This window comes from Camellia sinensis, chromosome 7 (assembly GCF_055761805.1).
Source record: "Camellia sinensis isolate YWXY chromosome 7, ASM5576180v1, whole genome shotgun sequence".
Taxonomy (NCBI): Eukaryota; Viridiplantae; Streptophyta; class Magnoliopsida; order Ericales; family Theaceae; genus Camellia; species Camellia sinensis.
In genome coordinates this window covers 200,185,822-200,212,051 of record NC_138967.1, presented here as the reverse complement: position 1 = coordinate 200,212,051, position 26,230 = coordinate 200,185,822, and the positions used below count along the sequence as shown (strand labels likewise).

At 37.4% G+C, this 26,230-nt stretch overlaps 1 protein-coding gene across 2 annotated transcripts; it reads left to right on the top strand.

Annotated features, from left to right (window-relative positions):
* Window positions 1–328: 328 nt before the first annotated feature.
* HUA1 (floral homeotic protein (HUA1)) lies at window positions 329–26,230 on the top strand. 2 transcript variants are annotated; one of them, XM_028224160.2, is made up of 12 exons: window positions 329–844; window positions 4,442–4,689; window positions 8,310–8,369; window positions 8,468–8,545; window positions 8,655–8,717; window positions 8,806–9,018; window positions 9,707–9,744; window positions 9,852–9,898; window positions 10,007–10,137; window positions 15,681–15,734; window positions 16,801–16,941; window positions 25,822–26,230. In XM_028224160.2, the coding sequence occupies exons 1-12, from the start codon at window positions 496–498 to the stop codon at window positions 25,984–25,986; spliced, it is 1,587 nt and encodes a 528-aa protein (XP_028079961.2). In that variant the 5' UTR covers window positions 329–495; the 3' UTR covers window positions 25,987–26,230. The 2 variants fall into 2 exon arrangements, with proteins under 2 accessions (XP_028079961.2, XP_028079962.2); XM_028224161.2 differs by lacking the exon at window positions 8,468–8,545 and having other exon boundaries at window positions 409–844.

Here is a 26,230-nt window from a genome sequence, read left to right as displayed (position 1 = left end):
CAACAAAAATAAAGAGACACTGTTCATTAGTTACATTATTTTTTATTATATTTTCTAGAACAAAACTAAGCAAAAATCTTTAAACCGATCGTCTACTTAGATATCCTACCAGATGTCCGTGAGTGTCTGTAACAGAAAAAGAAAAATATTTAGCCTAACCGATTGACCGGTCGGTCAATGACAATTTTTTTAAAAAAAAATTGTTTGGCTAAAATCTCATTAATTTAATAAAAAAAAATAACAAATATAATAAAAAATAAATAATTTAATAAAATTGAGTTAAAGTTAAAATAGAAAGTTGGATGTGAATATTAAAAAGATAACAAATTAAAATAGAAAAAGTGAATTTTGATTGAAATTTGAGTAAAAATTTTAAGAGGCCGACGCGGATGCTCAAATAATTGGTTTGTTGTCCACCACCGTTTAACGTATAAGTAGAGAAATACATGATAAGTAGACCATATTGGTGAAGTTAGGGTTTGCGTGGGTGTTTGGATGGCGAATCAGCTGTACGGCTACAATCACCATAGCAGCAGCTACGGAGGAGCGTCGAACCTGTCAAGCCTGTATTCATCAAGATCCGTGGGCGATAGTTTCTTGTCGGGAGACTCGTCCTTGCGCGGCTCTTCCCGATACGTCGGCGGCGCAGATCCGCTGGGAGGATCAGCATCCATGCTATTCAGTCAAAGCGATGCCCACAGGTTCTCCGCCTCTGATTACTCGGCCGCCAGAGTTTCTACGTCCGCATCCTCTCACTTGGCTTCGCAGTTGTCATGGCCCGGTGTCGACATTGGAGCTGCTTCTGCTGTAGACCCTTATGGGGCCATCAAGCGCCCTTCTGATTGTAAGCCTTTTCCTCTTCCTCTTCCTCTTCCTTTTCTATTATCCTCTCCTAGTTTAATCATACATTTCTTTCTATATACTTTGTGCGACCCAAGCCCAAAAAATTCACACATATCCTTGTGAAAAAACATTAAGATCACAAAGTAGCATACGAATTCTAGACAGCTCGGGATTTGTTCTCAACTTCAAGCCCCCCCCTCCCACAACCACAGGTAGAGTAGAAGCTGATAAGTTGAAATCAATCAATGTGAAATGAGTAGGATTCTCTTCAGTTCTCTTCAGAAATGGAGAATTACATACAAGTTTGCGAGAGAGAGAGGACTATAGAAGATGTTTTTTTTTTTTTTTCTTTCATTGATTGAATATTTATTTATGATGAGGAAGCTCCCCAAGGTAAAAACCCTTTGGATCTACTCCTGCAGAGTAAAAACCCTTACAAACTACATGTATTGATTAAGCCAGGTGATGCTAGTGAGAGTAAAACCAACACCTCTGAGTTTACAGCTCGTCCCAAAACTCGTCTCCTTAACTGCTGGGCTACTCGTGCAAGTTAACCACGATATACATATATATACACACACACTCAATTACTATGTCTGACTATTTCTATTGACTAACTTTCTGATCTTGCATAGCTAGCAGTCTGTAGTTCTTTTTGGTAATTAGTTACATTACTTGATATCTAAGTCCTAATCTGGATTAATCTTTGAATGGAGATGGAACTAACTCAATATGACTGCGATGCCTATCTCAAGAAGTCGAGGGCTTCTTAATTGGCTGCTTAATGCATTGCTTTAGGAGCATATCATCTTCTTTCAATTTTATCCCTCTTTTGTTATCTCGAATAATAAACTTGAGAACATGAAAATGCTTGAATTTGCGTTTGGTCCTGGACATCATCAATATAATAAAAAATCACTAAGTGGTTACTTACTCTCTTTAAAACTTGTATTTTCAAGTGGGTGATGACTACACTATTGTTCAACCCATTTGTTTCTTGTCATTTATCAGTTATCATTTGTGAAAGACCAATGGCACTTTCGATATGGAAAAATTAGGACCTTGGGTTGGGGTGCTTCCATACAATTAGCTGTGTGTTGGATCATCCGAATTGTAAATACCACCAAATCTTGTGAAACAGTTGGTTCCTTATGGTGATTGAAAGAGTAGATGAAGAGATGTTGTAACTTGTAAGGAGAACAAGAGTGGAATGTGCCACCCTATGTAGCACGGACACGGACACGCGACACGACACGGACACGACACGGACACGCAAAAACGCAAATTTTTAAAAAATAGGGGACACGACACGCTGAGGACACGTTTAATATATATATATATTTTTATATATTATATGTAAAATTAAAAAATATATACTATTTTTATTTATTTATTTTATTTATTATATGTAAAATTAAAAAATATATACTAATTTTATTTTTTTATTTTATTTATTATATATAAAATTAGAAAATAAATATATTATTTGTATTTATTTATATTAGTATTTATTTACAAAAGAAAGACATAAAAAAGAAAAAAAAGAATAAAGGGGGAGAGACAGACATGGTAATAAGAGGGAAGAGAAAATAGAAAAAAAAAAAAAAAAGAAAGGACAAAGAGAGAGTCAGCAAAGACGAGAGCGAGAGAGAGTCAGAAAAGCAGAGACGAAAGGGAGGAGAAGAAGAGCAGAGACGAAATGGAGGAAGACGAAGAGAAGAAGAAGGAGATGATCACCTCAGCTTCTTCGATTGACAGGTTAGGCTTCTTTCTCCCTCAATCTCCTTCTCTCTTTCCCTCTTTCTCTGTCTCATCTCCTCCCTCGATCTCTCTCGCTCTCTGTCTCCTTCGATCTCTTTCTCTCTTTCTCTCTTTCTCTGCAACAGTTAGGGTTTCTCTCTTTCTTTGTCTCCATCGATCTCCTTCGCTCTTCCTCTGTCTCCTCTGCTGCAACAGTTAGGGCTTCTTTGATCCACTCACGCGTGTCTGGAGAGTGTCCCGGCGTGTCCATGGCGTGTCCGACTGGAAAATTTCAAAAAAAAAAGGGGATACGTTAGAGAGAGTGTCGGACACGTGTCTACTGCGTGTCCGACGCGTGTCCGTGTCTGACACGTGTCCGACACTCGTACGTGAGGCCTAGGGACGTGTCGGTGCTTCATAGGTGCCACCTTTCTATTCTGAGATTGCTTGACTGGTAACTTGGTGGACAGATGAACTGGTAGTGTTATTAATTTTGCTTTAAACATATAATACGCATGTTGTAGAATGTCCTTCTTGTGCATTGCACATGAAGATGATGGCATAATATATCATACTATGGAATAACTTAAGGATACGCATCATGAACTTTAATACCATGAATGCAAATTCTTTATGTCAACCCAATATGTTTGGAATCTAAGTTGAAAAGAGCCTACAGTTTATCACATTTTCAAATTTTGAATTTAGTTTGAGTTGCATGCTGCAGCATTGTGGGGGAAATATTTGTGACATCAATTGCAATCTGGCTAAGAACTCAAAATGAAAATTTTGTACTACGTTGCTAGATTAGTTTTTTTCATGAGAATAATTTATAATTCACATTTTTGTACAACCAGTGACACTGCAGATGCAAAGTAGAGGGAGAAGTGGGAAATTGGATTACTTTTGAATTTGGTTTTTTAGGTTTTTGCCCAAGTAGCTATTGATGGGAATAGTTTGAAAATATGTTTTATTTGGATAATTTTTGTATTAGAATTTGAGTTACACAGCATCACTTTTGTGTTCGTACCAACTGAGGTGTTCACTTTATAGTACAATATAGGTAGTATAGATTATCCATGGTCTGACTCCTGCATGAACTTACATACTGCGGTAGTACTTAGCCTGCTCCTGTCAAGGTTGCCCACCTCTAGCTTTCAAGGCTAGTTTTAGATAACCAGGTGTGCTTTCTGTACTCCCCTAGGCTTCAATTTGAAAGAATTCGTGTGATCCTTTCACCAATGAGCATGGCATGGATGGTAATGTCACTAAACCTCTCGGTGGTCAACCATTACAAGCATTGATAATGTTAAGTTGTGTTATTGCTTTAATGTGAGGTGTATATAAGAAATATGGTTACACAATGGTAAACTGGTTCCTTTAAGACTTTGTGAATGTCTTGTAAGAATGATTACTAGATTCACCATATTTTAAAGCAGTGGATGATATACGAATGATTATATATTCAAATACATCTGCCTTGCAAATTAATATATTTTTATGATACTATGATTCGGTTTATTTATTTGCTCTAGGAATCTATTTTCTTAGTGTTGATATTCTTTTTATAGGTAAATTTCATTAGGGTATGCCAATGTCATTTATTTAATTAACCCTGTAAAGTTAATTTGATTATTTTTATTTATTAATTTCATTTATCTAATCAAGTATATAAAACTGTTAGTTATTGAGCTTGTACTGTGTGATGTCTAATCTACATTTAGTGTAAAATATGGTTGTTGCAGTATTCACTGTATTCGTACGTTTCTTGAAATTTTGCTCCAAAAAGTATTTATGGTTATACATATATAATAACATATATGTTTTCTTGTTTATACGTGTCTACTATCTATCATAGCACTCTATCATCAGACTCTTCTGGGTGCCCATAACACAATTGGGCAAAGTGAAGCTTGGTTTTCTACCAACCCTTTAGCCAAGCGCCCTAGATTCGAGAGTGCAAGCAATTTGCCTATTTATCCACAGAGGCCAGGAGAGAAGGACTGTGCCCATTATATGCTCACAAGAACCTGTAAGTTTGGAGATAGCTGCAAGTTTGACCATCCTATTTGGGTTCCTGAAGGTGGAATCCCAGATTGGAAAGAGGTGACCATTTTTTGCTATTGTTTTCTATATTATAATGATAACTTATCAAATTACATATGGGCATTATTTGTAATTTTATATCTTTCTTAAATTCTATGTTCCAATGGATTTATATTACGGGGATTGATGTTATTGTATGGGCTATGTGTTCCCACTAATTTCTATAATTGTTTGTTTGGAGGTGTAAATAGTTTTGTAAATGCTAACTTCACTTATCCTTCTAGTTTATCAGTATTTTTAGGATTTACGTTTTAGTAGTTCTTATACGCTAATATCTGTATCTTTAGGTTTCTCTGATTTATCTACAACCTACTTGATTTGTGTGATACCCTGATATGGAGGACAAGCAACCAACAAGGCTGGTATGGCTGCATAATTATTAACCTGATAGTCTCATCAGGAGTATAGTTATTGAAGTGTATAGGCATTTTTTTTTTGAGGCTACGCTAGTTTAACCTTGATTTTTTTGTACTTGGTTTCGGCTCCCTTTTTACTCACTTTTATCAAAATTTATGTTACTTGTCCCAAAAAAAAAATGTCTAATTGGTCATGAAATTTATTTTCAATTCTTGATATCTTGGATGTGTGATACATATATTTTGATGGTTTCACCTAAAGGATTTACTTATTTATTAATTTGTTTCCTTAATTAGATGTATTTATACCCTGCTTTATTTAAATCTATCTGATATGACTGTTTTACATTGGAAAACACAATTTATTAAGCAAAAAGAAAACAATATGTGTTCATGGCATGTTCCCATACACATGGCCAACTTTTGGATATATATATCCTAATATCAAGATTTAGGTTTAGAAAGGTCTGATGCTTGGTCACACACCTGCACCCAATACTCATACTCATGTCTATGTCACATCGGCTACCATAATAGTTTTTGCAAATCTAAGTACAAATTTTGTTATAATAAGTTGCTAAAATCTATTTTGACGTGTCATGTGATTTTTATGTTTTTATCTTTACTTGTAAAAGTAATGTTCTTTTAGGGGTGAGCTATCATTTGCCACAACCATACATTTCCCCCCCGGGGGGGGGGGGGGGGGGTGTTGAATGAAACTGTTGAATTTTGACCGTGGCATAAAACACTTCAAATTATTATGACATAAAATACATAAAACTCTAAAAAGAGGACATAGAAAGTCTAGAATTTTATGTAACAGATGAACCCATCTGTTGGTCAACTGTTAGTTGACCAAACAGAATTTGCTAATATCACTAAAAAAATTACCATTTAATACCTAATTTACCCTTGTTAGAAAATCTATCATCTTCTGTCTTTATTCTCTCTCTCCACGCATTGCCAAACTTTATCTCCAACAACTCAACCAAACAAATCTATTCACACACAGTAACCCATTGCCTCCCCTGGCCAACTCTCTTTCCCTCATGTTCCCCTACCTTAAGCACCACCACCGTCCACTGCCCCAAGCACCACCATCATCGTTCTCTTTTCCCCTCCCTATCTCCACTCTGTTGCCCTTCCTCCTCCCCCTTTCTTCCATCCACTGCCCAGATCCACGCATGCAGCCCAAGCTCCCAATCTCCTTCGTCCAGTTCAACGTCCCCCCTCCATCAACGCAGCCGAGCACCCTCTGTCGATTTCCTTATTTGAACCTCCACGGCCATCTGCAACAACAGCAACTCCAAAAATCCATTAGAAATTAAATTTACCATGATGGTTGGTGAGAGAAAGAAAATAGAAACACAGAGAAGTGATAGGGTAGTGCAGAGCACAATGGTTTTTCAGAAGTTTATCTATCTATATATAGATATATATATATATATATATACATATAAAGAAACTGTTATGTACATACTCATAGGACTAAAAATTTAAATACAAATTATTGATCTCTTTCTCTCTCACACTAACATAAACCCAAAAATAGAGACCCCAAAGTGGTTTCATTCTTTGCACAACTGTTGCAGACCACGGTCGTTACAAATTACTTGTGGTTGCGGAGCAAAATCTACTCACATTGCAATTGTATAGATTAGGAATACAAAATACATATTTATGTACACGGGTATGTATATCCTACTCATATAGATACATATATGTATATGTATATACAATTTACATATATATATATGTATGTATTTATAATGTAATTGCAGTGGGTGTTGGTTTCATGGCAGATCATTTGTGGGTGACAATGTGGCGTTGGAGCAATAGTGATAATTGGGATTATGGAGTTGGTAGTTAGGGATGACAATGGGTTGACTGATTGGGGTTGTGAAATGGAAGAGATTATTGGGGTGGTTTTTGAGATGATGTCTGATGGTTCTCCGTTTCCCTCTATTGATTTACTTGTGTAATGAAGTAAGGGTAACATAGGAATTTTATTATAACAAGAAACAAAGTTAATTGACAAGGGATGTCAGTGTGATTTCAAAGAGTAGAGGGGGTGTTAATGTAATTTACCCAAAAATCTATTGTGACAAGCCCAAAATGCCTTAGGGGAGCACAGAAGGCTTGGAGTACATTTATTTAGATGGCAACATAATGATGTGCAACCTAAAGGAATGTGCATGTTCAAAAGAAAAAACAAACCTAAGGAATGTGCCATTGTGCGCTGAACCCTGTGAAACGTTGATCAAAAGGTTCTTGCACCTAATGATTGGCTGGAACATTATAATGTAGGAACCTGTGAACATGAACTTTCCATTACTCCTGAAAAACAGTACATTCATATTGAAACTATTTAGATTTGGTACCAATACTGATACATATTTCTTAGTGAAATTCAGAATAGGTTAAGGGGGATATTGAGTTATTATAACAATTCTTGCAAGCTTTGGGAATGATGTGTAGGTATAGTTGCTCTGGTTGCATTACAGCATGTGTGAAATATGTCAATAAATTATCTACTAATTCATCAAAATTGGGCAATTCATCTGCGTACACTAGTGATGCATCTGGTTTCAGACCTTCCTAAACAGAGTTTACTGACAAGGGATGCATCTGGTTTTATTGATGTAGCTTGAATTGCCCCTAATTTACAATTTGGTAGCTCTCACTCATGCCACAAACTCTAGAATGTTTACTGGCAACATTGAATCTATATTGCAGAACTGCTTAATGTTCTTACGAGACTTTGTGCACTGAGATTCTATTGAGTGCTATGCACTTAGTAATTTTTTCCCTATTTGTGTAATGTTTAAAGTTACAACCATTCATTTAGCTTATATTATGACGTTTCCTGAGATTTTGTGTTGTATATTTGCATTGGTTCTCTGAGGTGAATTAATAGAATTAACTATGCAGGAGGTCATTCATTTGTTCTTTTCACTTCTCTATGTGGAGAAACCATTTTTAATAGAATTTTGTTATCTTGTTAGATACACTGGTTCTGTGATTTAGAATCATTGAACTGAAGTAATCTTTATTATGAATTCTGCCTGGAGTCTCATGCTTTATGCATTATTCTTTGGCTGGAATGCATTTGTATTTTTCATATGGGACTTCAGAATTTCTGTTTCTTTCTATTCTGTGTCAATATTTTCTGTTTGCTGGTTTGTATGCTGCTATCTGCATGTGGATTCTGTGGAGTAATTGAATTCTTGACACATTAGCATTACTTATCTACATTGGATGCAGGTCCCACTTACTGCCACCAGTGAATCCCTCCCCGAGAGACCAGGAGAACCAGATTGTCCTGTAAGCAGTGCTTCAGAGTACTTTTTTCTTGCATGTTTCTTTAGGCACTATCAGTGCATTTAATTTATGTGCTCAATTGTCCCTTGAATATGTACCAGTACTTCGTGAAGACCCAAAGATGCAAGTTTGGTCTTAGATGCAAATTTAACCATCCAAAGGACAAAGCAGTGGCTTTGGTAGGTGCCACTGTCGTGGTGGTTGCTAATCCTGTTAATTTGTATGTTCTTTTACCAGTTGTGACTTGTTTATAAAATCTAATATTTTGCTATTTTACTCTGATTACAGGATGCTCGGGAGAGTGCTGGCTTTTCCGACTTACCAGATAGGCCATCTGAGCCTCCTTGTGCGGTATGGTATTTGACTGTGTTTGTGGATGCATTGCCTACATATTCTTCAGTTATGAATATTATCCTGCTTTTCTGTTACATGTAAGCAGTTCTATATGAAGACTGGAAAATGTAAATTTGGTGCAACCTGCAAATTTCATCACCCAAAAGATATCGATTTAACAGCAGCTGGACAAGACAATGGCAATGATGGGCAGATTGAAGTAGTTATTAGTAATGATGGAACTGTAGAGGTGAATCCGATGAAGCCACCTTTTACCCCGGCATTATTTCACAACTCCAAAGGGCTTCCTATGAGACTGGTAATGTATACATTAGATAATGGTTAATAAACTGATGAATTCATTGATACCTATTGTTTTCCTTTATTTTGTGTTTTTATTGTTGCTGCATATGCACAGTCCAGTATATATTCAGTTTCTTTCTCATCAATCATGATCTGTTAAAAATAAAGCTTCTTTTTTTGCCCTTTTTTAAATTTTTTTTTTTATAATATAATATTTTTCTGTTGTATGCATGTATATCCTCATATTTTGAACTTAAGATTCTTCTATCCAGGGGCAAACAGGTTGGTGAGGTAACTTGTGACCATTAACATGCTATAAGAGTTTGGACAACCCTAAAAAAACAAAAGGCTTGAAATAGGTTATAAGATAACATGTGCTTGAAATCATCAATTTGGCTGCCTACTGTGGTTTGACAAGCTTAAGCCATTGTGAATATTTTTATGCTGATCAAAATTTTGAGTTATAAAAATATGTGAGATGCAAACTACATGGAAACAATTTTAAAATTTTATTAAATAAATTGAATGTTATATTCTCATTTTGGCTTCTAGGGTTCCCAGACTAGTGAATTTTTGGCTGCCAAATTGCTGGTAGACTGGTTTTCTTTTGCTAATTTCTTTACTAATCTCCTTTTCCTAGTTAAATCTAACACTAGTCTATCAATTGCCCAGTCCTGTTCACTGATATGGTTTGTCTATGACAGGGTGAAGTGGATTGTCCATTCTACTTGAAAACTGGCAGGTGACTTTCGCCTCATCAACACAGAACGGGTGTCTGTTCATTCTCTTTTTCTTTGAGGCAGGGTTCTTATAGTTTTTTTTCTCTTTCTTTTTCTTGACATAAATCAGTTGCAAGTATGGTGCCACTTGTCGCTACAATCATCCTGACAGATATGGTAATTATAAATCTCAGGTGTTCTACTAGGATGCATGATGAGAATTTGTCAATAATTTGTTCAATACTTCATTTTTTCAGAATTTACCCCAAGTTTTTGTTTTTGCAGCAATTAATCCACCTGCTGCTGCAATAGGCCCTGCCATAATAGCTTCTCCTGCAGCACATTTGAACATCGGAGTTGTCAATCCAGCTGCCTCCATTCTGCAAACCATTGATCCGCGGCTGACTCAAACAACGGTAACTTGGAGATTGTTTGTGCATCTTAATGGTTTGATTTTCTATGAAAGACTATTGGACAGATGTCTATGTCATTTTCAGCTATGCCTATGGTGCATGAGAGCAAGAGGAAATTGTTATTTATTTTGATATTGAATCTCTTGCAAATGTTTTATTTTTTAATAGATGTTCTCAGTATGAACTAAATTTTATCATGAGTTTTTCAATTGTTTGGTTTGCCTCATGGGTTCTTTAAAAAGCTGTTGTATTTTCTCTTTTACCCATTGTTTTCAAATCTCAAATTGAATCGTGAATCGTTTTCTTAAAATAGTGAATTGTGAATCGTAAGATTCATTTGATATGATGTATGATTTTATTATATTCATTTATATTATATATATAAATTCACATAATATTTAAAATGAAGTAAATATCAATATAACCGAATTGTATATAAATCAAAACCAAACCAAACCAAACCAAACCAAACCAAACCGAGCCTTAAGTCTCATCAAATGGGGTCGGTTATATGAATCCTTCTTCTCCACGCGGCTCTATCAATGGTCATTTCGTTAGTCAAATTAAGTATATCCATACTTTTATTTACAACGCTAGCCAACGTTAATTTAGGCCTACTTGGTCTCCTAACACTTCCATCTATTATCATTGCTTTGCATCTCTTCACTATTACCTCTGTTGGTCTCCGTTGAATATGACCAAACTATCTCAATCGATTCTCTCTCAATTTATCTTCTATCAGTGTTGCTCCTACCCATTCTTGAATACACTCATTCCTAATTCTATCTTGTCTAGTCTTACCACACATTCACCTTAGTATCCTCATCTTAGCCACACTCATCTTATTTACATGTTGCTTCTTGGTTGCCTAACACACCGTCTCATACAACATCGCTGGTCTAATAGCGTTTCTATAGAACTTACCTTTTAGTCTAGTGGGTATTAGTTTATCGTACAGTATTCCAGACGCTCTTCTCCACTTACACCATCTCGCCTTAATCCTATGGGCCACATCCACATCAATCTCCATTGTTGTAGTGATAATCGACTCTAAATAACGAAAATGTTCACTCTTAGACAGTTTTTGGTTCTCAATCTTCACTTCTCCTCTGCTTTCATTGTTACTGTTACTAAATTTACAATCCATATACTTTGTCTTAGTTCTGTTTATCCGGAATCCTTTAGATTTGAGTATTTTTCTTCAAATCTCCAACTTTATGTTAACTCCTTCTCTAGTCTCATTCACTAGCATGATATTGTTTGTAAAAAGCATACACCATGGCACGTCATCTTGAATATTTTTCATCAACTCATCCATAACTAAAGCAAAAAGATAAGGACTCAAGGTAGATCCTTGGTGTAACCCTACAATGATAGGAAATTCATTTGTCTCTCCAACAGACAATCTTATAGTAGTCACCACTCCTTCATACATGTCCCTAATCACATCAATGTAACATTTTGTCACCCCTTTCTTCTCTAACACTCACCATATTGTATCCCGAGTTACTCTATCATATGCTTTCTCAAGGTCGATAAACACCATATGAATGTTTCTTTTGTTTTCTCTATACTTTTCTATTACTCTCTTCAAAAGATAATTCGCTTCCATTGTTGACCTGACAGACATAAACTCAAATTGATTCTCTAAAACCTCTGTTATATTTCGTACTCGGCGTTCCATCACTCTTTCTCACACTTTTATTATATGACACATTAGCTTGATTCCTCTATAGTGGTTGCAATTCTGGACATCTCCCTTATTCTTACAGATTGACACTAAAATACTCTTCCTATACTCATCTGGCATGTTCCTAGTCAACAAAATTTTGCTAAACAACCTAGTCAACCAAGCAACACCCTTTTTAACTAAACACTTCCAAGCTTCAATAGGGATATCATCAGGTCCTAAAGCCTTATTTGATTTCATCTTCTTAAGTGCAATCTCTACTTCAAAGTTCCTAATCTTGTGATAGAACCTATAGTCTTGGTTTATCGTATTACTGGCTATTTCTTCTCCTATTGACGTACCTCCATGTTCCTCCTTTAATAGTTTCTTAAAATAGTTCTTCCATCTTTCCTTAATTTCTTCATCCTTCACCAATACCTTAGAATCCTCACTCTTGATGCACTTAACTTGATTAAAATTTCTTGGGTGTGTTTGGTTTGTGTTTGTAGAGTAGTTTTTGAGATGAAAAGTACAAAAACTTGTTTGGTTTGCCTTTTTTCAGAAATGATTTTGGAAAATTGTTTTGGGGAGAGAGTTTTAAAAAAAGTGATTGATTTGATGTGTATGAGAGAGAGTGATTTTAGAAAGTAGGTAATCAAACAAAATTTTGAGATTTTTTTTGAAAAAATTTGTTTGGTTTGATTATTCTTGAAAATTTGTTTGTAGAGAATTTTTTCCAAAATTTTTTCTGGAAAACAAACCAAACAACCCTTATTTTCCTCTCCCGTATCTTAGCAAGTTTGTATTCCCTCCTCTCTTTCCTTATTATCTAGTCTAGTGTATAGGTCATCATAAGCTTTTAACTTAGCCTTTCTCACTACTTTCTTGACTTCCTTATTAGCCAATCTATAGCTCTTAAGATTTTTCTCAGTTCTATTCTTCTGTCACTTTTTAAAGCACTATTTTTTTGTCTTAATTACCACTTGAACCTTTTCCCTCCACCACCAAGTTTCCCTAGAGCTGGGTCCCGTTCCTTTCGACTCTCCAAACACTTCCTTGAGATTCTCCTCATACAATTAGCCATCGAGTTTCACATAGTGTTAGCATCATCTTCCAAGTCTCAAGTACCTTCCTTATCCATTCTATCTGTAAATATTGCTAGTTTATCCCCTTTTAGATCCCACCATCTCGTCCTACAACGCCCACCATTCTTCCTAGCTTGGTTTGCTCTTTAAAACATAAATTTAGTACCAAAATCCTATGTTGAGGTCAGATTCTCTCCAGGAATCACCTTACAATCATTGCATTTTAGGCGGTCCACTTTTCTCACTAAGAAATAATCTATTTGGCTCTTAACTAACTCACTCTTAAAAGTTATCAAATGCTCCTCCCTCTTCTTATACATAGTATTGACCACCACCAGGTCAGAAGCCAACGCAAGATTTAAGATACTCTCTCCAACCTCATTTCTGTCACCAAAACTGTATCTATCATTCACCCTTCCATAGCCTAGTTTATCTATGCCTACAGGGCTATTAAAATCTCCACATATAATTAGGTTATCTCCTACAGGTATTTCCTGTAAGATCTCATCTATTTGCTCCCAAAAATCCCTCTCAGTCTGATCATCTAATCCTGCTTGAGGGGCGTATGCACTAATAATGGTCGCTATATTCCCTCTAATAACTAGTTTAACTAACATAATCCTATCCCTTTTCCTAATGACCGCCACTACACTCTCCACAAGACCCTTGGCAATTATGATTCCTACCCCATTCCTGCGTCTATCCTTACCACTATAATACAGTTTAAAGCCGGTATCCTCAATTTCCCTAGCTTTCTCACCCGTTCACTTAGTTTCTTGTACGCAAACTATACTAACTCTCCTTCTAATCATAACATCTACTAATTTCATTGTCTTACCAGTTAAGGTTCCTATATTCCAAGTAGCTACCCTAAACCTATAGTCTTGGTTAGTTTCTTTACCCGCACTCGTCTAGAAAAACGCGAGAATCTTTGCCCATTTTTCACCGCACCTAGGCGTCGATATGGTGCCCCTTGCTTACTTTCGAATCACCCGGAGGCAGGTGCAATGCGTTACTTGAGGGGAACGACCTAGCATTTAAACGATTCAAAGTAGGATTCATTGTCATAAAGGATTCGAGAGGCTTTTTTATGTGTTGGTTGTCGGTTGCCTAACACACAATCCTCCTCCTTTACCCCGGGCTTGAGACCTGCGGAGTTGTTAACAACCCTGACGGAGTTATAACTTAATTGTATATATATACATATAAAATCACGTATGTCAATATACTTAATGGATCTCTTTTATATATCTTGATAGTTTGACAAAAATGACATTTAATGCATTATCTAAAAAAAATAGAAATAAAGTTGCAGTGTGATTTTCTGTGGAAGGAGGTGGGGATGAGTTTAGGTATCATCTGGTTAGTTGGGATCGGCTTTGTCGGTTGAAAGAGGTGGGGGGTTTAGGGGTGTGGAGATTGTGTTCTTTTAATGCAGTGTTTTTGGGGAAGTAGTGGTGGCATTTTGCGCTGGAAAGGGATCAATTGTGGCATTGGGTGGTGGCTGTTAAGTATGGGTTGTGGCAAGGTATTTGGTGGGGTAAGGGAGAGTTTTGGGAACTTGTTAAATTTTTGGTAGGTGTCGGGGTTAGGGTGCATTTTTGGAAAGATCAGTGGTGTGGTGAGGTTGCTTTGTAGTTTCGGTTCCCCTTGATATTTCGTCGTCTTGTGGATTCCAAAGCGGTTGTGGCATCTTATTTTAGTGGGGCTAGTGGTGCAGTGGTTTGGGATACTAGGTTGCGTCGGTAGGTTCAGGACTGTAAGATTGGGCAGTTGGAGGATTATTGAGCTTCCTTTATGGGGGGCAAGTTGGGGTTTTATCTGTTTTGTCTTATTATCGGGTCTTGAGTGGGGATGGGGATGAGGAGTTTCCTTGGCGGCGTGTTTGGATGCCAAGTGTTTCATCAAAGGTGGCTTTCTTTTTGTGGATAGTAGTTTTTGGGAGGATTCTTACTATTGATAATTTGGTATCATATTTTGATAAATTGATGTTGTATGTGTTGTGGTAACGCAGAGTCTGTGGATCATTTGCTCATTTATTGCCCGATGGCATCTTGTTTGTGGGCGTGCATTTTGTTGACTTTTGGATTTGTGTGGATCCAACTGAAAGGGGTGAGGGAGGTTATGTGAAGCTAGGAAGGGGGACGGATCGGGAAGAGGTGCCGGAAGGCTTGGGCTTTGGCCCCTTTATGGTTGATGTGATTGGTTTGGTTAGTGCGGAATCGACGTACTTTTCAAGGTGTTGCTTGTTCATTGCCATGTATAGAGAATAGATTTGTCCAAGTTTTGTATAGTTGGGTGTTTGGGCAGGTGGATCCGGATGTGTTTGTTTTCTTGGATTTTGTAGATGATTTGATTGATTAGGTGTCTACCCTCCTCTAGAGTTCTGGTTCTGCATTCTTTAGCATCTTCTTAATGCTTTTGGTGATAAATTTATTTATAAAAAAAAAAAAAGGAACAAAATAAAGTTGAATCACAGTGAATCTCAATGAATCATAGTGAATAGCATGATTCACTCAATTTCCGATTCAACAGCACAATTCGTATCGTTTTGTTGAAACTTGTATTGAATTGTATGAATTGAATCGTACGATTCTAACAACCATGCTTTTACCCATTTATGCCTCTTGGAACAATACATAACGATATTTGCCTGGTCAAGATGTTATGTTTCTCATTGTTATTACCTGCCATTTGTTCTCACTTTTCAGGTAACATTGTGTTTGTTATGAAATGAAAATGCTGAAATTTTTTGCTGAAGTACTCACAGATGTGTGTTTACCCTGCTGCAGTTTGGACTGGCCCCAACCATCTTTCCTCAACGACCTGGGCAGATTGAATGTGATGTGCGTATCTGTTTGATTTTTATGTTCTAGTGGTAAATAATGTCTGTTGAGTGGAGTAAGGGGCCTGTAAGGCATATCATGTTTCACTGGGTTAGATTTGGATTATCAACTGTTAGTTTTGGAATTGGCAGGGTCCGATTCGTTACTGAAGGAGTTTATTTAAAAATATTTTTCATGTAAACTGTGTTCTCCAATTCTTTCTTGTTATTCGTCTTTTAACTAAAACCAAACCAAACTAAGCATTTGTCCCAATTAGGTGAGACTGGCTTCATGAATCATTTTTTGCCCTTCTGCTATATCAAGGGCTATATATGCTCAGTTAAATTAAATAAATTCATGTCTTTTTAACTGCAGGTTTTCATTGTACTTGACCAAACCACCTTAGCGTGTTTTCTCTTAACTTGCTTTTGATCATTTCACGAATATGTTCCTTTTTAATTCTGTCTTTCCTATGTTATCTTTCCCAATCTTACTATACATCTATTAAAGCATCCTCATATTGTTAGTTAACAACACTCATTTTATAAAAGTGTTTTTTCTTAGTTGCACAAAAGCTATCCCGAAATGCATTGTTGGCCTTATAGCTATTCTATAGAATTTTCTTTTCAATTTTGTTGATATTCACTAATCACATAATATGCCAAAAACACTCCTCCACTTGAGTCAGCCTACTTTGATTCTATGGATCTTATCATCTCCAACATCCAATTTCTCCATCCTTAATAATTGAACCTAGGTAACAAAAATATTAATTTCTAATAATCCTTTCTCCCCTTCTAACTGGAATTATTACGTCATCTCATAGAAGACTTGGCTGAGTCATTCAAGGAATTTTACATAATATTATATTCATTAACTCTTGACTATCTGTGGGGTCAAGTGTTACTTTTTGTTGTTCTGTTGTAATCAAAATAATGTTGTCTAAAACTGCACTTTGCTGTTAACCATTTGCCTGCCTTGTCAACCAATTTGGATGTACTTCATGCATTCATCTATTTTCGAACATGAATTGAATCAAAAGTGATCCATTTACTAACTTATATATATTTGTGTCTACTTATTGTAGTTCTATATGAAAACTGGGGTGTGTAAGTTTGGGGAAAGATGCAAGTTTCATCACCCCATTGATCGGTCAGCACTCACTCTGTCAAAGGAAGCCCAGGAACAAAATGTTAAGCTCAGTCTTGCAGGCCTACCTAGGAGAGAGGTATGCACTATTTGTGTTTTTTTTTTTTTTTTTTTTGAATGAGATTGAGAAGATAGCCATGAATGTTGCATTCATAGGTGCAATCAATATCTGCAATAAATTAAAAGAATTGGTATTAAGTGGTTTTATCTCTTTCAATTTTCCTGGATCTGTATGTTCCTAAGAAGCATGGACACTTCTAAAAGGGTGGTGTGTCCGTGTCGGACATTGACACTCATTGGACACTTCCCGACACATGTCCAACATTCATCCAAACGTGTCTTATTTTGTTTAAAAAAATTTAAACTTAGACACTTGGAGGACACACGTGTCGATTGCTTGAACATACTTGTCCATTGATTAGACACACAGAATAAATTATAAGTTTGAACAAAATAATTTAGAATATGATAATCAAAGAAAAACAATGTCAATTTATAGAAATTAGTGTTATATTGCATTTATTTATTCTCTTTGAATGATATACTCGTATATATGACATAATAAATATATAAAATTATATATTATGTGCATGTCTTTCATGTGTAGTGTCCTGTATATTTTGAAAATTGCCATGTCAATGTGTCCGTGTTGTATCCGTGTCGTGTACTGTAATTTTTTAAAAATTGCGGTGTCAACGTGTCCATGCCGCTTAGGTATGTGCCATTTTGTTGTCATGGGAAATAGTGGAAACACTTTTTGAGATCTGAATTCTTAAAATTGTAGTTTCCATGTAAACTAGTGTTGCATGATAAGCTAGAGTAAAGTATATTCACCCTTTGTTTCAGAGGCATTTTTTGGGCAGACTTTTGCTTTGAATTTGCGTAAGTTGTGAAGATAGATTGCGTTCGGTCACCTTTTTGAGTAAGAATTACAGTATTAACAGGCAAGTGCTTGGCAACAGCCCAGTGAACTGGGCAGGCACTAGATAAATGGGAGGCACAGGATAAACAAACCCACCCGATGGACTGCCAAAAAAGGCATCACAAATTAGAATGTATGATCAAAGGCATCTTGGTTTGGCAACTTTTAAAGGAGCTTTGTATCATAGTTGTTAAAATTGTGATCCAAAAAAATCAAAATCGATCTGGATAGCATTTAAATTGTTGTAGAGTAGGATCTCATTAAGATGGTTAGGATCTTCAATTGAGTCATAGGATCGTGCAATCCTTCGATTAAAATTGTTTTGGGGAATTTTTCTGAATCTTTCCAATTTATTACACTAAATAAACTAATTTTGGTTTTTGCCACAAAATTTTACATAGTTGAGGAGGTCATTGTTAATGACATTTTGCATTGAGTTCTCCAACAAGGCATCTTCTATGTTTCGAAATACTAGTAGGGGTTGTGTTGTTGCGGCAGGGTTGGGTTGCGTTGTTAATTAGTTTATTATATACTTTTGGTAAGTTCACCCTCGTCAACTAACTATATATATAGCATTTGAAATGTCTGTTTCATTTAATAGATATTAACAATTTCTTTGGCAATGGTTCTTATGCTGATACAATGTGTCTTTTTTTTTTTTTTTTTAAATTCATACTGTAGGCATGTAAGATCACCTTTATCAATACAAACTATCGTCTTCGGTAAATTTACCAAAGTATTCCTCCTATTCAACTAATTTAACCATTTCCAATCACCTTATAGCATTTTCAGAGCATCTGGAGATTCGATCATTTATGTATGATTTGATTTCTCTTACACTGCCCCTTGCTTATTTATTCTGTGTTTACTTTTTCTTCCAGTCGCTTTTTCTTCCTCCTTTTTTGTCTGGAAAGTGCTTTATGGATCTTATTTCCAATTGAGAACCAACGCGTTGGTTAGAAATGCAGTGTCACAAGTACATGTTTGCTTTTTGTCCAATAAAATCCCTGAAGAGAACTTATTTGTTTGCTGTACTCCTGTTAGGTTATTGTGAAAGTCATACCTATCTGTGTTCATTGTTAGGTACCTTTTTCTTCATCTGGGATGTCATCTGATGCTCATTCATACTTTGATAAATGTAAATGTAAACTAGATTTACATCTCATAAATATAACAAATACCTAGAATAACTTAATCACAATCTGATTACCAACTATAAATCATATCGCAAGGCTTGAAATAAGATCCAATTACCAAATGAGGCATTAGCTTCTCCCACTGAACGCCTGTCACTACTTTTTATCTTATGTAGTGTGTTGCCCACAATCTTCAATCCTGCAACAACAAAACGCAAAATAATAATAAGGTCAAAATTCATTTAACCCCCCTTGTGGTTTGAGCTCTTGAGCACTTTACCCCCCTATAATTCAAATATTTGCGAAGAGACTGAAACTGCAATTGTTATATTTTCCATCCAAATTGACGGAAGGTGGAATACACTTGCCAATTTTGAGAGTGGGCACGCATTTTTTTTTTTTTGAAATTAAAGTGAAATCAAAATGGAGAAAGTCATTTCTACTCTTCATCATCATCATTATCATCTTCTATCTTTTAACCCTAACCCTAATCCTTACCCCTTCCACCACCACCCAACCATCTCCCTCACCTCCACCGTCTCCCTCCTCACCTACCTTGCTCAGCATCCTGACTTCTTCCCCCACCTCCCCGGGACGTCGTCCCGTCCCGGCTGCCCAATCCCTTCTTCATCGTGACTTTCTGTGGCTTCAATTGGGCTGATAAGCCCTATGCTCTTAATCAACATAGTGAATCATGGACACCAGGCAGCAACAAAAGATTTGGAACAAGATTTGGGCTAAGCAAATTTCAAATGCTTTATGGAAGAAGATTTGAAACAAGATTTAAGCATTAAGAATTTCAGATTTGTGAAATCCAATAGCCTGTATACATGTGTGTATATATATATGAAGAACTTAACCTCTGCTATATATATGCATACAAATGTATATGCCTGTGTTTATATATGTATAAATATGAACTTAAGTAATTAAATTATAAATGAAATTAAAATGTTAGACATTAGGAAAAATAATTTTTTGTTAATTGGACTCTGTTAAAAACAAAGAACGGTGTATCTATTATGGGATCAGTCATGGATTCATGGCTCCTACTGGGAAAGTGATTGTGTTCTACCATGAGGAAAATGACTGGTAATTCACTTGGCTTGGCATTCAATTCCTCTTTACTAGTTTGATTTAATTATATATATATATTGTTAGAATAATATATGATTATTTGGGTTATTATTTTGTAATTATTTTATGCTTTAGGGCTTCCTTGTAATTATTAATCTTCATTAATATAAATAGGGGATGATATCCTAATCATTCCCTAATCTTAGTATTTTCTAAATCTATCATGGCATTAGAGCCAAACCCTAAACCCTGAACCCATTTTCCCTAAACAGTTCTGTTACTCACCGGAGCTAGCCGGAGACAACCCACTTCATTCAACTAGGTGTTAATGGTCCCCTAGGGGTGCGGAACATACCTGGGTCTCCCGCAGCTTCCTCGCCAATTGTCCTCTTTGTGATCGACTTCAACTTCTCCTCCATAGTAGCATCGCCGATAGCCCTCCTGGCCTAGTCGACTGCCACCGATGGCCGTCCTAGCCTAGTCTACTGCCACTGACAGCCCTCCTGGCCTAGTTGACTACTACCGACAGCCCGTTGGCTTCCTACACCTCTGGTGGCCTTTTCCCCTCGTCTCTCTCTCTCTGGTTTCGTTTTCTGGTTTTGTTTGTTTTGTATATATCAATGTTTGATTTGGTCCAGTGTTGAACAATGCTTCTCTGACCCCCCCCCCCCCAAAAAAAAAAAAGTATGAATTTTTAATTCTTTAGTAGTCGTTGTGTTTGTTTTTCCCTTTCACCACCACCTTCTGGGTTTGTGATTGGCACCAGTTTTGTTGAGGGTTCGGTAGTATAATATCTATGGCAGATTCCACTAGTGTGTCGATACCTAAGAGTGAGAGTTCCATTGTACCTACTACTATGACTGATAACCCCAACCCCAGTATTAAAATCAACACCTCTCTATTCAATGGTCAAAACTATCTAGCGTGGTCGCAGAGTTTGACTATGTTTTTGAAGAGCAAAGGGAAGATGGGGTATGTTGATGGCAAGATACAGGCGTCCAGCACCACTGACCTAGGTTATGACCAATGGGAGATTACCAACTCTTTGATTATGGGTTAGCTTATTCATTCGATGGTACAAGACATTGGCGAGGGCTACTTGTCTATGAAGACTGCCCAGGATGTTTGGGATGTTGTGGCTGCTACCTATTCTCGCAAAGGGAATTTCTCCCAGGCATTTGAGTTACGCCGCTCTATTGAGAGCTCTGTTCAGGGTGAGCAGATGCTTCTTCAGTACTTCATCTTCCTTACTAATGGTTGGAAACGCCCTGATCACCTGCAGGATTATAAGCCTGTTTGCACTGTTGATTCCGTCGGGTACAGGAAGTTCATTGCACAGGAAGGGTCTTCATGTTTCTGGCCGGTCTCAATGTGGAGTATGATCCAGTTCGGAGTCGGGTTCTGAGTATGGACACTCTTCCTTCACTTCAGGAGGCATTTGCCTATATACATAATGAGGAAAGTCGTCGGTCTGTTATGATGTCCCCTATCTCTACTGACCGCTCAGCATTACTGTCTACCTCTCGAGATGGCCTCAGCCTGACTTCCATCCTTCCGTCTGCCGCTAAGGAGTCTGTATTCTGTGATTACTATAAGAAGCCGCGGCATACTCGCGAGACGTGTTGGAAGTTTCATGAGACTCCATCCGGGGGTCGAAGTGATCGGTCTGGTTCTAGAGGAGGTCGGTCAGGCTAGTCTAGAGGATGTGGCTCCTATCCCCAGGCTCATCAGTCTAGTGCCGTTGATACACTTGATTCTAATTCTGCTTCCGTTGGCCAAGCTTCTGATGATCTCTCTGGCATGACTACTCATGAGCTTGAGGATGTTCTGCGTCAATTGCTGGACCGCCGGTCTTCTACTGCTCTTAGTACATCTTTCTCGTCATTTGCCCGCTCGGGTAACTTAGTCTCTTCTCCTTGTGTTTTCTTGTCTCATAAGTCTTTGCCTTGGATTATTGATTCTGGTGCCTCAGATCATATGTCTGGCTCCTCTGTTCTTTTCTCTGCCTATAAGCTCTCTTCATGTCAGGACAAAGTTAGGATTGCAGATGGTACTGTTTCTTCTATTTCTCGGAAAGGTTTAATCCATGTCACTCCTGCTTTACCTCTCTCTTCCGTTCTCCATGTTTCTAATTTTTTTGTTAACCTGCTATCCTTGAGTCGTATTACAAATGATTTGAATTGTAGTGTGACATTTTTCCTGATCATTGTCTTTTTCAGTACCTTGTCATGAGGAGGACCATTGGCTATGGTAGTGCAGAAAATAGTCTTTACTTCCTGGATCAACCGGACAGCTTGCTCATTCTTCCACCATGCGTCCTACTACCACCGATGATATATGGCTGTGGCATCGGCGTCTTGGGCATCCTTCTTTTTATTTACTAAAACATTTATTTTCATTTGTTTTTTAAAACAATAATGTGTCTGAATTTCTTTGTGAGTCTTTTCAGCTTGGCAAACAATACATAGCTTCTTTTACTCTCAGTTTTAATAAAAGTTTAGTTCCTTTTTCATTAATACATTTTGATGTCTGGGGTCCAGCTCATGTTGTGTCTGTAAAAGATTATCGTTGGTTTGTTACATTTATTGATGATTTTTCTCGTACTACTTGGGTGTATCTCATGAAAGACAAGAGTGAGGTTTTCTCTGTGTTTCGCAATTTTCATAAGATGATTTGTACTTAGTTTGGGGCCACTGTCAAAATATTTCGTTCTGATAATGGGGGTGAATACATAGATTCTGGGTTAGGGCAATATTTTTCTACTGATAACATTATCCATCAGACCTCTTGCACAAATACCCCTTAACAAAATGGGGTGGCGGAACGTAAGAATCACCATCTTCTTGACATGGCTTGGTGCATGTGTTTTTCTATGAGTGTGCTTTGGTTCTACTGGGGCGACGCTGTTCTCACCGCTGCCTATCTTATTAATCATCTTCCTACTCAGGTCTTGCAGAAACAAGCTCATCTTCAAGTCCTCATAGGTTCCCCATTATTGTTTTCTATTCCTCCTAAAATATTTGGATGTGTCTGTTTTGTCCATAATCACTCTTCTACTTATGGTAAGTTGAACCCTCGCTCTCTCAAATGTGTTTTCCTTAGGTACTCTCCTACTAAAAAAAGATATAAGTGTTACCACCCTCCTTCTCGTAAGTGGTTTGTGTCCGTGGATGTCACATTCTTTGAGTCCCAATCCTATTTCTTGTCCTCTCCGATGTCACAGTCCTCCCTTTAGGGGGAGCCTTGGTGTAAAGTGATTCTTGTGATTCTTGTGGTGGAATTAGTTGTTCTTGCACCACCATCTCATACTGGGACTGTAGAACCCAATGTCACCAAGGATAGGGAAGGGCAAGTTTATGTCAGCGACAAAGACAGACAGAAAGTTAACTGGATACAAGAGACCACTTCTGCTCCTTCACTGTCATCTCCTGCTTATGATGAGAGTCTAGGTAACTTTGAATCTCTTGAGTCCATTGATCTTGATGTTTCGATTACCAAGAGAAAGGATGTGAGGTCTTGTACTCAACGTCTTATCTCAAATGTTGTGTCCTACTCTCATTTGTTGTCCTCATATAGAGCATTTGTGTCTAATATTTCCTCTGTTAGCATTCCTAACCATTTTCAGAATGCTCTTGCTACCTCTGAGTGGAAATTTGCCAATGATTGAGGAAATAAAAGCACTTAGGAAGAATGGTACTTAGGAATTGACTGAGTTACCTAAGGGTAAACGACCTGTGGGATACAAATGGGTGTATACTGTGAAACACAAAGCGGATGGTTCTATTAAGCGTTACAAGGCTAGACTTGTGGCAAAAGAGTTCACTCTGACGTATGGCGTTTACTATCAGGAGACCTTTGCACCTGTGGCTAAGATGAATTCAGTCAGAGTGTTTCTCTCTTTAGCAGCTAATCTAGATTGGCCAATTCATCAGTTTGATGTAAAGAATGTTTTTCTCCATAGTGAACTCGAAAAAGAGGTATATATAGACATTCCTCTTGGTTTTGAGGATCATTAGACAGAAGGCAAAGTATGTAGGCTTCGGAAGTCATTATATGGTCTCAAATAGTCTCCGAAAGCTTGGTTTGAGAGATCCACTCAGGCTATGCTTAAATATGGCTTCAAGCAGAGTCAAGCAGATCACACCTTGTTTGTGAAACATTCCTCACTTGGTAAGACTACAACACTCATTGTTTATGTAGATGACATAGTTCTTACGGGTGATGATAGTGAGGGAATTCCTCTATTGAAGAAATATTTAGCCATTGAGTTTGAAATCAATGACTTGGGGAGCTTGAAGTATTTTCTGGGAATTGAAGTTGCTCGCTCCAAGGATGCGATATTTATCTCACAGAGGAAGTATGTGCTTGATCTGTTGAACTGCAAGGCCTGTGACACTCCACTAGAACTTAATCAGAAACTGGGAGATGATGAAGGGGGAGCAGCTGTTGACAGGGGGAGCTATCAGCGATTAGTGGGTAAACTCATTTACCTATCTCACTCTCGTCCTGATATTGCTGTTGCTGTCAGTGTGGTTAGCCAGTTTATGCATGCTCCACATCAAATTCACTTCAAGGCTGTCATGAGAATTTTGAGGTACTTGAAGTCTGCTCCTGGTAAGGGTCTGTATTTTTCAAGATATGATCATCTTCGTGTGGAAGCCTATACAGATGCTGACTAGGCTGGATCAATGACTGATAGGAGATTAACTTCAGGGTATTGCACCGTTGTTGGAGGCAACCTAGTTACTTGGAGGAATAAGAAACAGAATATGGTTGCCTAGTCAAGTGCAGAAAATGAGTTTAGAGCTATGTCACAAGGATTGTCTGAGCTCTTATGGATCAAGTTATTGTTGAGTGATCTAGGTATTGATTAGACGGACTCCATGCGATTATACTGTGATAATAAGGCCGTTATCAACATCGCTCACAATCCGGTTCAATATGACAGGACAAAGCATGTTGAGATTGATCGCCACTTCATTAAAGAGAAACTCACTAGTGACACAATATGTACTCCTTTTGTGCAGTCTGGCGAACAACTTGTTGACATCCTCACCAAGGGAGTTGGGAGTAAGCCATTTCATGACATCTTAGACAAGCTGGGCATGAGAGATGTCTTCGCACCAGCTTGAGGGGGAGTGTTAGAATAATATATGATTATTTTGGTTATTATTTTGTAATTATTTTATGCCTTAGGGCTTCCTTGTAATTATTAATCTTTATTAATATAAATAGGGGATGATATCCTAATCATTCCCTAATCTTGGTATTTTCTAAATCTATCATATATATGTCAGTGTGCTGATTAGTTTTGGGATTGGAGATTGGGTTATAGATGCAGAGATGATTGAGCAAAGAGTCCAGTTGATGTGGATTTGATGCGTTGTATTGTAATCAGAATTAGAGGTGTAAAACAAAGGGCATTATCGTCTTTCTATCACTAACGTTAACGGAGTCAGTGTTGTAGTTTGGTCCAAAACCACAAGGTGTCTCTTTGCATATATTTGAACTATAGGGGGATAAAGTGCTCCGGGCTCAAACCATAACGGGGTTAAATGAATTTTGCCCTAATAATAATAATAGTAAGTGTTATATGTTAGCTAGGGTTTGACAAAATCTTACATAGTTGTGGAGGGGATTATTAAGGACAATTTTGCATTGAGTGCTCCAACATGGTGTTTTCTATGTTTTGAAATATCTGATCTTGACTCTTGTCGAATTTGTGATTTAGGGGATTGAATTTTACATCTCTCAAACTTTTTATGCATGTTGTATATTTGCTGCTATATAGGATTCATTTAGTTTGGGTGGATCATTTTGACAGGGTTCTGTGCACTGTCCTTACTATATGAAGACTGGCACATGCAAGTATGGTGCAACATGCAGATTTGACCACCCACCTCCAGGGGAGGTCATGGCTTTGGCAACATCACAAGAAACATCCACATCCGTTGGAGGGGAAGTGACCGCTCAAGAACTGCAGCAGTGAAATCTTTTGCATGAATGGCGCCCCTCTTTAAATTATGCTATATGCTTATGGACCTTACTTTTAATATAGCAAATTACTGTCCTACTCCACAAATGTTCTATTGCCAAAATTGATACTACTTTCTTGCATTGGTTGTGTTTCTTTGAAGAGAGCTGGTACTAAAATTGCTATTGTTATGCTTGGATCCTGTTGGAGATTGAAGTTGGTGTCATGCAATTTACTTTTTACCTTTTTATTGAACTAA